Source organism: Anguilla rostrata, chromosome 5 (assembly GCF_018555375.3).
Source record: "Anguilla rostrata isolate EN2019 chromosome 5, ASM1855537v3, whole genome shotgun sequence".
NCBI classification, from domain to species: domain Eukaryota; kingdom Metazoa; phylum Chordata; class Actinopteri; order Anguilliformes; family Anguillidae; genus Anguilla; species Anguilla rostrata.
The window spans coordinates 42,295,991-42,309,226 of NC_057937.1; the positions used below are offsets into that span (position 1 = coordinate 42,295,991).

A 13,236-nucleotide genomic window follows, 5' to 3' on the forward strand; every position below is an offset into this window, starting at 1 on the left:
AGAAATACGGTATTATCACCACTTTCCAAAGGATGGCCTGGCGTCACATTCAGGCTCTGTGTTTAACAGACCAGCCCAGGTCAGAATGGCACTCCTGTCTGGCTGGAGCCAAGCTTCAGTGTGTTTGTCTTTAGACAGCGGGGAGAAGAGTGTGTTCTCTTTGGCGAGGGTTTTAAGTAGGAGCATGACCTAGATTCTCAGAGAACGCAGTTTACTTGAAAAGAGTCTGTGGCATAAACAAAAAGTGCCCTTGAGCCCTGGCTCATTTTCAAACACAGGCCTCTTCAATGGGGATTGTATCAGAAAGCATGGGCTTCACCTGCAGAGAACTGAAGGGAGGCTAATTGTCTAGTTTTTTTCCCCCTTTTATTATTTTTTGGTGGATCGAGGGTTAGGGTTGCGAGTGGAATTAAATGATCAGTCTGTTGTTCATCACTCTTTATGCAGGTCTTTTTATAGTAGTTTGACACTTCAAAAACAGTAGCCCCACCCTATGCGTGAAAGCTAATTGAAATAATTTTCAGAATAAAGATTCCCATGCATTTTATGCCAGTGGGGCTAAATGATCCGGCGTCATGAAACACACGCGATACATATCCAAAGTCCCAAAAGGGTGCGGTGGAACAACTCTTCTGCATGCGTGTGTGTGTGTGTCTGTCAGTGTGTGTGTGTGTGTGTGCGCGCACATGTGTGTGTGCGTGTTTGTGTGTGACTGTGTGTGAGTGTGTGCGAGGGCATGTATGTGTGTCCGTGTGTTTGTGTGTGTGTGTGTGTCAGTCTGTGTGTGTGTGTGTGCGTGTTTGTGTGAGTGTGTGCGAGGGCATGTATGTGTGTCCGTGTGTTTGTGTGCATGTGTTTGTGTATGTGTGTCCGTGTGTGTGCACGCATGTGTGTGTGTGTCTGTGAGAGATATAACTGATGTGATATTAAGGCTGGGGTCCTGTGCCTGTGGTTCTCTGATGCAGGCAGGGCCGCAGCTGGAGCGGTGCAGTTCTGTGTGCCCAGATCAGTCCCTTGAGATTCCCCCGCTCACACTCCCGTAGCTCAAAAAAAAAACAAAAGCCATTTTCGTTTTTGACTCCCGCATCGTTCTGATGACCCCTCATCTTTAAACATTAATTGAAAGGAGTCCTTTGAGGAATCAACTGAAAGATGGAAGCATTGGCTTCTTTGCCAATCTGAACAAGAAACAATTTTTTTGTTGTGGACAGGGCTGTGCATCCATCTGTCCAAATTTTGGCGATTATATTTAATCCCTGTGGGCGAAGTTGCTGCCTTGATCTAATTGTTACCATCCCTCTATTGGTACCGAAACATCACCATCGGTCCTTTCATGTCAAATGGCCTCCTCTTGTTATTTGTCTCACCCTGGCATATGTGAGCATATGTGTGAGTGAGCGCATGTCTGTGTATGTGCTTGGTCATGTATGTTTTTGTGAATTTGTGGCTGGGTGAAGCGTGGTCTCTGTCTAAGAGGGCTTTGCGCACAGTGAGGTCATACCGCCAACCAGGACGGTATTTCCATATTTTTAATTTCGTAGTGGAAATGGGGTCCCTCTGCTTTAATAGGACGGTTCCATACAGCGGGCACAGATAACGCCTCGCTGGAGGTGTCAAGGTACCTGAACTCAGGAAGAACTGCAAGTGTGAGGAACCATTGTCCTCTTTTCCATTACGGGCGTCCTTATTCGGAATAGAGCCGTGCTGCTGGATATTCGATGAACAGAACACCGTTTCTGCTCTTTCAATGCCCTTTTTATGTTTGTAAGTTTCAGTGCTATTTTAATTGAAGATGCCTTGAAGGCTGCCTTGTACCTCTTGCCTGTTTTGCATCGTGATCTCCCACAAGGCTTCAAGAAAGCTTCTGGTGTTTTGTGAGGTTTCACATGAGTGTACTAGTTGATCTGAACTTTATCCGCTTTGACTCAGTATGAGGCGTCATATACCCCCACTCAGTGGTGACTCAGTTACTTGTATTTTTACTTGTATTTCTGTATATACCCAATGCCTTTTTCACTGCTGTGCTCCCTGCTTCCCAGGTATCCATGTGTGACCAGGTTAACTCGTCATAGTTCATTAGAATTGCCACCATCAGTGTCAACCTGGATGAAACGGATAGAAAATCTTAAATACTTTGTTTACTATAACTTATTAGCTGTGAGAATATTAAATGGAAGTGATTCACATTTACAGTTTTATTTATTGTTTTCCTAAGTCTGTTGATTATATCATAGAATTACAAACTTAGTAATACAAATAATAATAATAATAATACAATTATAATTTTGGGGTTGTTGGATTTCATATTTTAAATGATATTTTAAAGAACATTGCACGGTTGCTTTTTTCTTGAAAATAGAATATTTCACCCTTCTACATGGAAATGTAAAAAACCTGAGTTGAATATATACATTTTTCGGGCTACAAGAGCAGACATAGTGCAAGCATATTAGCAAAGTGAGCCACGCCCCCCTTAAACAGCCGATTTTTCACTACGCAGTGGCATAGAACAAGGGGAACAGGGACGCTGTGAAAGCCGCCAAAGACTGTCAGCTGTCATTTCCACAGATGCACTGAATTCATTAGCCTTCAAGTCATTATCACCTGCTATTAGGGCTAATTTACCCTCCCACAGATCACAATGGATGTACAGGGGAAAAAAATATTACTTTGTATTGGATTTTTTATTTTTTTTTTAAATTTCTGTCAGTTTTGTGTTTTTGAAGAGATTGTTGCTTGTATGGAGCTGGAGAAGATATTTCTGACTATTTTTACTGTGACAACTGTCTGTGTGTCTTTTACCCAGTACATGCACTTGATTGAACTCAATTATCTGCAAAACCGGCAAGAAAGGATACACTACGCTCAAACTTAGCTGACGCGCACTGATTAGCTAGATTGCCAGACAGTGGTGTATGACAACTGGGATTGCACTAGTCAAAGTAACGTTACTATGACGTTAGCTATCAAGCTAGCTAGCTTGTATCTTGCTCACTGAACACCACTCACCATGACTTTTGGCCAGCTCACCAGACGTTCTCCTCAGACTACTGCTAATTCTCTTTGGTGACCAACAATTCATCCTATTCGCCCAATTGTTGTCTTGTTCTGGTAGCTATCTTGGTTCAGAGTTTTGTGGTTGTGGACCTTTACCATCATAATCATCTTGTTTGTCATACTGATTAAGGTCAGTGGTGCTTTTAGCCTTGTTGTTAGCTAATCTTTAATCATAATGTAATAGCTTTGGTTCCTTGCACCAATCAACTGGCAAGACGGAGCATACAGGATACTCAGCTAGGAAAGATGTCAATGGTAAATGGTAAATGGACTGCATTTATACAGCGCTTTTATCCAAAGCGCTTTACAATTGATACCTCTCATTCACCAGAGCATTTAGGGGTTAGGTGTCTTGCTCAGGGACACTTCGACACGCCCTGGGTGGAGATCGAACCGGCAACCCTCCGACTGCCAGACAACCGCTCTTACCTCCTGAGCTATGTCGCCCCTGCATGCATGCATGTTCATTCAAATACACGCATACAAAATCGAATTGGCTGTTTTACTATTTCTGTGAAATAAAACGGTATATTAGTCTGTCAGTCGACGCTAGATCACCAGATGGGTAATTTGATAGCTTTTGTTTTATGATGTCAGCAGTGACTTGTGTTATGTAGTTGATGTAGTAAATGCCGTGACATTTTAAAATCGCGGTTCATCTTGGTCATATGTAGCTAGACACATTTATGGAATGACACCGTTGTCATTGCTACAGTTATGTGTTAAATAACACTGTTTGGGGGTCTTAATCTGCCATATGCTGTTTAATTATGGCAATAAATGTTTCTTAATGGGATATGTTATTGCCATATTAAGGTAATGAACATGATTTATGCAGTTCGTGCATTCAAGTGAATAGTTTCTTGTTGAATAGTTGAATAGTTTCTTAGATATTTTTTGAGTGTGTAAACTTTAAAAACTCTTAAGCAATTAATTAAGGAACTTTATGTATTTTCTGTAGAAAGATTATAGTTGTGCATATTTATGTACGCCTTGGGAGGGCAGAGTTTGGCACTTTTCAGTGTTCTCTACAAAAATAACCACACTGACCACAGACTCTCAGCCCTTAAAAACATTAATTTATGTACCTTCTGACCTCATTTCAAAAGACAGAATTCACGAACAACTTCTCACATCCACACAATAAAGCGTTTTCAATTTAGCATTTTCTCCTCCTCCTCCTGATTGCATCATCACAAATGCTCGGCCCACAAATAGTAGGTCTCCCCATTGGAAATTTTGGTACATCCGCCAATAATAACATTGGACACACATGCAAAATGGACACACAAAAATGCCAATTTTTTTTTTTTTTTTTTGGAATACAGCTTGTTTAATTTGTGTGAGCTAAGGTAGCCTTGGCGTAATTTTGATATCAGTACTTCTAATTAATGACTTTTAGACAGTGCTTTGTATGTGTGAGTAACTTGGCTTTTTCACATTGAAAACGTACTGTGTACTGTAATGAGACTTGGTTTGTAGTGTCAGAAAGTTATGTCACTAATGTGGGGTGCTTTTCTTCACATACTTCAGTAAATTTCCTCTTTAATAGTCTTAGTTGCACATTATATTCAGTTTTCTGTATCCTGCTCTTCAAAGAGTATGTAAATGCAGTGTTAACCACTTTGACAATGCTTACATGTGCAACTTATGGCTGTTTGAAGTGTTGACCACTTTGTTAAAGCCGTATGTAAGTGGCCCACTGGGAAGTGAGGCTAGTGCAGCTGTTTGTTTTTCATTGGACAGGTTTGTGCAAAATTAACTGACAGATTCTTTTCTAATGAACCATTCTATGAGAGCAGGAACTTGGGTATAGATCTGACATCCCTGGAGGGTTTCCTTGATTATTTCAGTGGTAAATCAAAGTGTTTGCATTTCAAAGAAATCTAATATTGCCTCTGCATCATACTGCATTAACCCTAAAGTGGTGGAAGTTGGACACTTGTCTGTGGTGATTACACATCCCTCAATGGCATACATTTAGTATTTTGATAGATATTCATGATTTTCTTAGTATAAGTGCTCTTCTGTGATCAGTGCAGATTGTGGTTTCTCCATTTGGCCTACAAAAATTAAATGCATAGTAAAACACAACACTATATACCACGCACCTTGCATACTGTGGAAAATGTAATTTGTAAAAAGAAATGTGTGTGTATTCCGAACAACATACATTCAGCCGATCTCTTCGCTTTTGGTTTTTCTTTGTGTGTGTGTGTGTTTTGTCCCTTTTTGTAGGCCAGTTCACTGACTGCGGTGTTGAACATTGTCCAGTCAAATATTTTCCTTTGACGTTAATTTAGGCAAGGGTGCACAACTGCAGTCTTGGAGGGCCGGCCTGCATGCTGGTTTTTGTTCCTAGCAATTACCGTAGTTTTAGTTTTCTGACAGCTCTATAAACTGTGCTGGTTCACTCCTGTACTTGATCACAGTTAAAAACTTTAGGATGCATTTTGCAGTCTGGCCTGAAATTGGTGCTTATACAAATTCCAAGATCAAGATATGATTGAGCCAGTTAAATAGTTAAGAGCAGGAGTCGGCTCAAAATCCTGGAACAGATTGACCCTTATTGTGCATTCCCCGCCAAAGACATTGAAATTACTTCAGTATTCAGAACGGCCACCATTCAGATGAATCGTCAGCCTTTTTTTTGTCAGATCAAAGATCAAAAGGAACTTTTTGGAGCAGTATGGACTCCACCTGGGAGGTGCTGGTTGTGATAAGATAAAAGTCCATACACTAATTGGAATAAAATTAGCCTTTTTTAAAATTCCGAGAGTTCTCTGGGTGGCTTTATTTATTAATCTTAAATGGATAAGTTACTCAACTGTATATTTCTCTGAACAATGCTAGAAATGCAGTATATTTGCCTTGTAAAGTTTGATATTTTTCCAGCCATTTCTGTTCTCTCAGATCCTTGTAGATCTTTTTTTTGTTGTCAGCAGACTGACAGCTATGACAATGTGCCCTTTTGGGAAATGGCTCAAAAACACAATCCGTTTGATTGATATGACAGGCCTCCTCCACGTTAGCGAATACCTCCTTTGACTTAGTTTGGGTGGGGGGGGATTTTTTGGGGGCAGCCAAGCGACTGAAGTGACAAAGTGATCACAAAGCTGAAGAGGCTCACATAAACATTCTACTTCGTAGTTATTTCTGAATCAGTTTGCTCTGTCTGGGTTTGTTTTGTTCTGTCGCTCACCTTTGCGAATCAGACAAGCACTCTCCTTTGTGGCTGTGACATCACTGTTGTAGACGTGCAACTTGCAGCCCTCCTCCCATCCCCCTAACCCGCCTTGCACTGACCAGAAAGGGCTTCTGAGCTTCAGGCCCACAGGTTTTTATCGCTGTCCCATTTTATGTCACCTTGACGTTGCATTCAAAGATGAGACATAAATCCATTGTGGAAGATTGCTTGCCCCATTTGTCTCCCCCCCCCCATCCTAGGATGTCAGTGCAGTGCAAGTATGGACATAGACGGACGTCACAGTAGAAGGAGAGGAGCCTAGGGATAATTTGTCAGTCTGAGTTTGCCCTAGAAACGGTGTCCAGCCAACTACCTGCTAACTGGAGGATACTTTCTGTGGCAATGATATGACGTTGTATCCTCAGTGTCGTGCCTTGTGATAAGAGGTATCAGAAACCATTGTAAATGCTAGCAGTTCTTCACCTTTGCAAATACCCAAAAATGGTGCACTTGAAGCTATTTGACGCCTTTTATTCGAAACCTTTTATAATTATAAAATAATGTTCTTGTTATCCATAGATAACATTATCCAGAGAGTTGCTGATGTAAGGAGGTCAAGTTCACTGACTGTAAGAAACCCTTCCGCACACCAAACTGAGGAAGTATCTTCGTGGTGAAGGAAAGCTTGTAGTCTTACCCAGTGCTACTGGAGCGGGATTAGTTTAATGTTATCTTGATTATCTGACTTCAAAATAGGGTTTTAATCTTTCCTCTGTGCCAACAGGTATGCATAGACTGAGGAGACTTCTATCTGCCAGTAGTGTGGCTTTATACGAAACGCTGTCTAGCTTGGTAGATGCGGACATGTCTTTGGCTTGTGTAGCCTGCATAAATACAATTGTGCATCCTGCTATGACACTAGTGTATAGGCGAGTGACTACGGGGTGCAGATATCCTGAGTTCTATGTGTATGTTAGGACCCTCAAACTGCTAGGTTTTAACCTTCATTTTAACCTGAGGAATGTCAGGTTAAAATTAACACAGTTTATTGTTCAGTGTGTTCAGTAATAATGACAATATACAATGGTGCAAATTATGAGTGGTGAAATGGCTATATGTGTACATGGTATATAACTGAAGGAGACTGTTGATGAATCTCCCCGAACCATTGCGTGTTTCCACTTATATACAAAACGATCAAAGCAAAACACCAAGTCATCAAATAAAGACACAGTCATGGCAAAACAGTATAGATCAATGATCCTGATTGCACTACCTTTGTAAGCATATCACACTGGGTTAACCTGTGTATCTGGCTGGGCACTGACCCATAGGTATCCAGATCTTTTGTCAGCACCCCACCACTAAAGACACCAACTTGTTCCCCATAACATCAGTTTTCCAACAATACAAAACATGATGACATTGTATTCTGGAGGACCTGAAGTTCACATGATCCAATCAGATGTTTTGCAACTGAGTGCTGTCTCTTCATCACAATTGCTGATTCCCTGTCAGCACAGTAAACAGTCTGTTTTACTTTGAGGGTCTGGTAAGACCCAGACTTCTGTGACCTGCCACCACACTGACAGATGTGAAATGGCCTTACTCTTCAGGAGTCCAGCAGAGCGGTTTCTTTAAGATGTAATGGACGTGCCAGAGAAAGGCGCAGAGACAGAAGTAGCGGTGCAAAAGTTAGGGGTTTATTATTCCCAGCACAGGTTGACCACACAAAAAAATGTCTCCAACCAACAAGGGAAAAAAACCAACATATAAAAAAAATAAGAAAAACAAAAGAAGTATGAAATGCTCCAATAACAAACTGCCTCTAACTCTGCTCTTGCCTCTTAAAATTCAGAGATCTAACATACAGCAGATTTAGCAATTATAGAACCGTTTAGCCTGACAGACTCACACACATGGCACCCCAAAACAAGACAGCCCAAGGGGGTCCAAAATACTCATTTATATAATGGTGGCCAGCACCAAAATACAGGAAAGAAAAAGGGACATAAATATGTATAATAATTATTACAGGTCTTTGATGAATGACAACAAAATATACATATAATAGTTAATATTTGTATTGCATTGGTTGACTTATAATTTTAAAAGAAGAAAATGAATACATTTTAATAATGATTGTAAGATGACTGTGGGTCCTGTGGTCCCCTCAGGCCACAGATGGAGTGGACTGATCAGCCCTCCCACTAGGAACCAAATATATGTTCCTTGTCTCCGCCCGCGATCGCTTTTGCGGCGGACCCGTCTGCAGGAATTAAACTTAAAAACAGGTAATACAAACAACCGCGCAATTACATTGTTAAACTTAACGTTAAACTAAGTGCGTGCACTCACTTAATAAAACGAAAGTAAATAAAGGATTATGATAAACAAAAACCGTGTGGCGAGTTATTTTAAATGATATGTATAAATGTAAATGTATGGTAAATGGGGTGGATTGGGTTTAGCGCAGTGACCTGTCTGTATGACTCGCTCTGCAGCCATCACAAAGAAGTGGGGGAAAAAGTCTTGTAAATTCAGAGGACAAATGCCAAGTACTTAGTAAAGGCTGCAATCCAGAAGGGCAAACTCTTACGTTGTCCGAGCAGTGATGGTCCTCACTGTGATTCTGGGGTCGGGGCACTGATCTGTTAAATAGGGTTTCCAGTGAGCAGTTCTTACTGAGCCTGCATTAGTTTCTCTCCTTCCTACCGCCTCCCCTCCTTCTTCATCATAATTTGGCCACAGATGCTGGCTTCCTATTATTATTTTATTATTATTAATTGCGTTTTTTTCCCACCGGCCATTTTGCTTTGGCTTAGCCGAGACGTGAACTGTGACGAGGACAGATTTGGAAAATGCAAGTGCAAATGGCAATTTTCCCCTCAAGTGGCTGCAGGCTGGAGAGACGTAATGCTGCTAGTCCCATCTGTGCCTAAGCTCTTTCTATTGGTAGAAACGGGGGATAATGTCTGGCTATGTCATTTCAGGCAAATCGATAGAAAAGGTGGAATAACACCATAGGATTTAATGCTCCTTGTTTTTGTGGAGAATATGCACTTCAGCTATAGGGATCTGTGCAAGGATCACTGTTGCTCAACGGCTTGTATTCCTCCAAAACCAGGAGCAGACCAGGTCGCAGATAGCACATATTTGGAAATTCAAAAATGGGAAATAAGGAGAAAAGCACACAAATAGTTAACTGATGTTGAGCCACTCTGGTTTTTTAAGGTGGAGGAAGTGTTCCATTTGGATTTGAAAAGGGATTTTGGTTTCATCTTGTCCTCTAAGAAGCAGGCTTGGTTTTAAATAGGCAGAGACTTTGAAGTTGATTCTGTTCCAGCCGATGTTCATTGCACTTCAGTACACTAATCAGTACACAAGTCCCTAATCATTCTAATTTGTTCTTTATTTGGATGAGCCCTGGTTTCTGCTCTAAGGATCTTCAGTTGGGGAAGCCTCGTAAGTCTGGACTTTGTCTCATGTCACCCCCACACACTAATACCTCCTGCAAGCCATTTCGGGTACACTCTGTGGTTTATCAATAGAAAACGCCCTGCCTCCATGCAAGTACAGTTTAGAATTGTACTTTTTTCTTGTAGCTTGCAAAACCTAAAGCCACAAAGTTAATCTGTGGAAATCTTCTTTGCTTTTCTTGTATTTTGTGTATCATTGTAAGACGATGACGTTGATGTTATCTCTTGCTGTAAGGCGAACTAACCTGGCTTTTAAGGTTCCCTCCTCAATCAGGATGACTCGTAACAAAAAACCGGTGTCCGCTTTTGAAAGGCCGTCTGCCAGAATACGAATGTGTTTGACTGATAATGAGGCCTAATGGGCCAATCGCTGAGCCCCTGCAGCCCTGCGGCGGTATCATAATACCCCTGATTCATGAGTATTGGTTGGAAACTCACCCTCCCGCCTGGCTATCCTCAATAATGGACTAATCAGAGATTTGGACATGAGGATGCTGCTGATAGTGTCCAGGAGATGTTGTGTGAACGGCTTTATGGATGTCTGTTGTTGGCCGTTTTAATATTGTCGTCCTGTTTTTAATCAGTGCACATTTCCTTCACCCACATATTTTTCCCTGTGTAGAGCTTTGAGCTGAAGGAAAATTCCCATTTTATACTACATTTAATGGATTATTATTTTCTGTTCTCTACTGTATTCAACGAACCAACATGGCTAAAGTAGCATTCTGTGTTTGGGCTGGATCCAAGGCGTTTATTCATTTATTAGAAGCTGTTTGAAGCACCCATTTTCCTCGCCTGATGGTCCCCTGTAGAACTGTTGACGTTCTCTGACGGGCTTCTCTCTTTCTCCCGCCCAGAGGGTCTTCAACGTGGTCTACCCGATGGCCCCGGACCAGCGCCGGCACGTCAGCATCAATTCCGCCCGGTGGCTTCCCGAGCCGGGCTTAGGGCTGGCCTACGGGACCAACAAGGGGGACCTGGTCATCTGCAGGCCTGTGTAAGTTTCCCCTCACCTTCCGCACCGCACCAGCTGTCTGTCAGCGGGAAGCCGCTTTACCCAGAAATATATAATCTGCACTGGGGAATGGTAAGTGTGTCTGGGGTTTGGCTCCATTCGGGGGATATAATCGACATTCGCTACAAACGTGGGATAACGATTGCCCCCCTGTATGAAGCCAATGCCCCCCCCGTATGAACAGTGACCCTTTTAACGAGGGCCAGCTGGAAAGGTGCGGGTTTGTTTCAGAAGTTTTGGCAGATGTGAATGGTCTAGCTGGAAGAGGCTAGAACAACACCGTTGTCACCACTGCAGTCATTTTAATAAAAAGAGTTTCCTTAAAATCCTGTTGTAACACATTTTCTTTGCCAAGGAAGCAGTCAGATACGATTGTTATGTACTGCGTGCTATGCTGCAGGTTTGTAAACAGTGTGTTCGTGCAAACTCAGAAGAGGGAGACGAAGCTGGTATTTAACGGGAGGAATGTAAATGAAATCAAAGCGTGAGCTCGTTTGCACTTGCGGGCCGGCTGTGTGCGTCGGCACCGAGCACGCTCCAGCCGTAATGAAACCAATTTGGCCTTGGTGTTGTGGCTATATCGAGGTGTGTGCTCTTTTCTGGGCACCCCAAGTCCAAGGACGAGAGAATAAACGTTTGCGTGTGTCAACTTGGCTATGGAGATGCCCCCCTTGAAATGGCAATCACGAATGCAAAAGTTCTATTATTCATGCGTATTGTTGTTTCGTATTTCTATTTGCATTTCGTTTTTGAATTCCGTTGGCCTGCCTCCACTGACACAGCCGTAGTTTTGCTTTAGTGTCAAGGTTACCGATACAGGAGAAATCTGCCAGAGGCATTTTCCCACCGTCATGGAAAAAGACACTGGAGTTTCTGCAGACCCACCGCTCTAATTGGAGGCTGAATTGAGTGCAGTAAAACTCATTCCTCCTCTGCGGCTTATTGCCTCATCCTCATAATTTCAGAGCGGCTACGGATTTCTCTGCTTGCGTGAGCTAATGCGCGCCAGTTTACTCTTAATCGATGCGTAACGCTCCTGATTTCATTCTTGCCCGCATATTGCATGGTCTTCATGCCCCGTAGTGCCAGTTTCATTAGGGGAATTGGCGGTTTCATTGAGCAAGATTTTCTGTGAGCTGTTGCTAGCGAACGCTGCTGCCATCCCCCTCCTCCTACACGTGTGCATTTGCGTTCGTCCTCATCGGCTGCTGTCTGCGTAGCTTCGGCACCTTTATTTGACCCGGGCTTGTTTATGACGATAATGGTGCCTTTTAGACTGAACGGTAGTGCCGTATTTGCGCGGGAAGATAAAATGGATTGCGTCGCAGCTGCCGTTCTTCTGAAAGCCAGGCGCAAATTAACACGGAAAACAATTAACGCGCGGTGCTGTGTTGAAAGTGCTGCGGGATATGGCATGTGCCTCACTGTCACCCCGACCTGTCACAAGCACGTGGGAGTGTTTTGACTAATACCAGCATCCGAGAGTTTTACCGTGAGTCACGATGAGATTTAATTAGGTCAAGCTCAGACAATGACTGACAGCCCATGTCCACATTGCCTATCACAGGCTTTGTGAATCTATTGTTCTCCATGATATGAAAGGCCTCGGCTTTTATTGTTTGGAGATCAACGCAAAGGAGGCTTTGCCATCTGTGTCCCGTCCTGTGTTCACTGAAGGTCTTCCAAGTCGGCGAATGAGAAGTTTCAAGCAGTAACCCGTCCTGCCAGCAAGTCCGGAGCGCTGTTTTTGGGTCTGATTGATGGCCTGTCACCACCAAGTCCGCCTATCCCTGCTGATCTGAATCCCTTTCAGACCCAGAAGTTGATGAATATGCATTGTGTACCTGAGCACCTGGCCTCATTAGTCCTCTTTTCATTCAGCAATGCAAGGCCAGACCTTTGAGTCAAAAGGGTTGTGTTGTGGTTTAATGTTTGAATCCACTCTTTAATCAAGCAACAAATTCCGGTTGCTGAAAGTTTGCTGATTTTCTTTGCCGGGTTCTATGTAGGGCTATAGTGTACAAGTATTGTGTACGAGAGTTGATGTTGAAATCATCTCAAGTAAGCTTTACAGATGAGGAAACGCACCATTGAAGTATTGACAAACACTGAAAAATAATCCATGGCCCTGTGGGGTTTTTTTTTTACCCCAATATTTAATTTTCTGGTTGGCCGCAGAACTATTGAGGCTGCAGGCTTGTTCTGAACATTGCAAAGGATAATTGAGATGTCATTCCATCTATCAAGGTGTGATTACTTTTCGGGCTGGAACAATCCCATCAGTGTTGGCACATAGCAGGTGTATTCCCGTACTGTTCTCTTTGCTGAGTTTCTAACTTGATTCATAACACTGGCTCCATGACCTGTCCATAGGAAACTCTTTCAGATGTTTGCCACACCATGGTGCACATTTTCGTTGAAAGCTCACGATGTCGAAGATCTGCGATTTCTCTTTTGTTTTATATAGAACTAAGTGAAATATCGGCCTTCTTTCAGAA

At 42.6% G+C, this 13,236-nt stretch overlaps 1 protein-coding gene across 2 annotated transcripts in view; it reads left to right on the plus strand.

The window, feature by feature from the left end:
• The window catches only part of LOC135255306 (activating molecule in BECN1-regulated autophagy protein 1-like), a 106,436-nt gene that overhangs the window by 69,829 nt on the left and 23,371 nt on the right, over window positions 1-13,236 (plus strand). For both annotated transcript variants that reach the window (XM_064336296.1, XM_064336298.1), the window contains exon 15: window positions 10,581-10,720. In XM_064336296.1, the coding sequence (XP_064192366.1) occupies window positions 10,581-10,720 (140 nt within the window). The remainder of the gene's footprint in view (window positions 1-10,580; window positions 10,721-13,236) is intronic.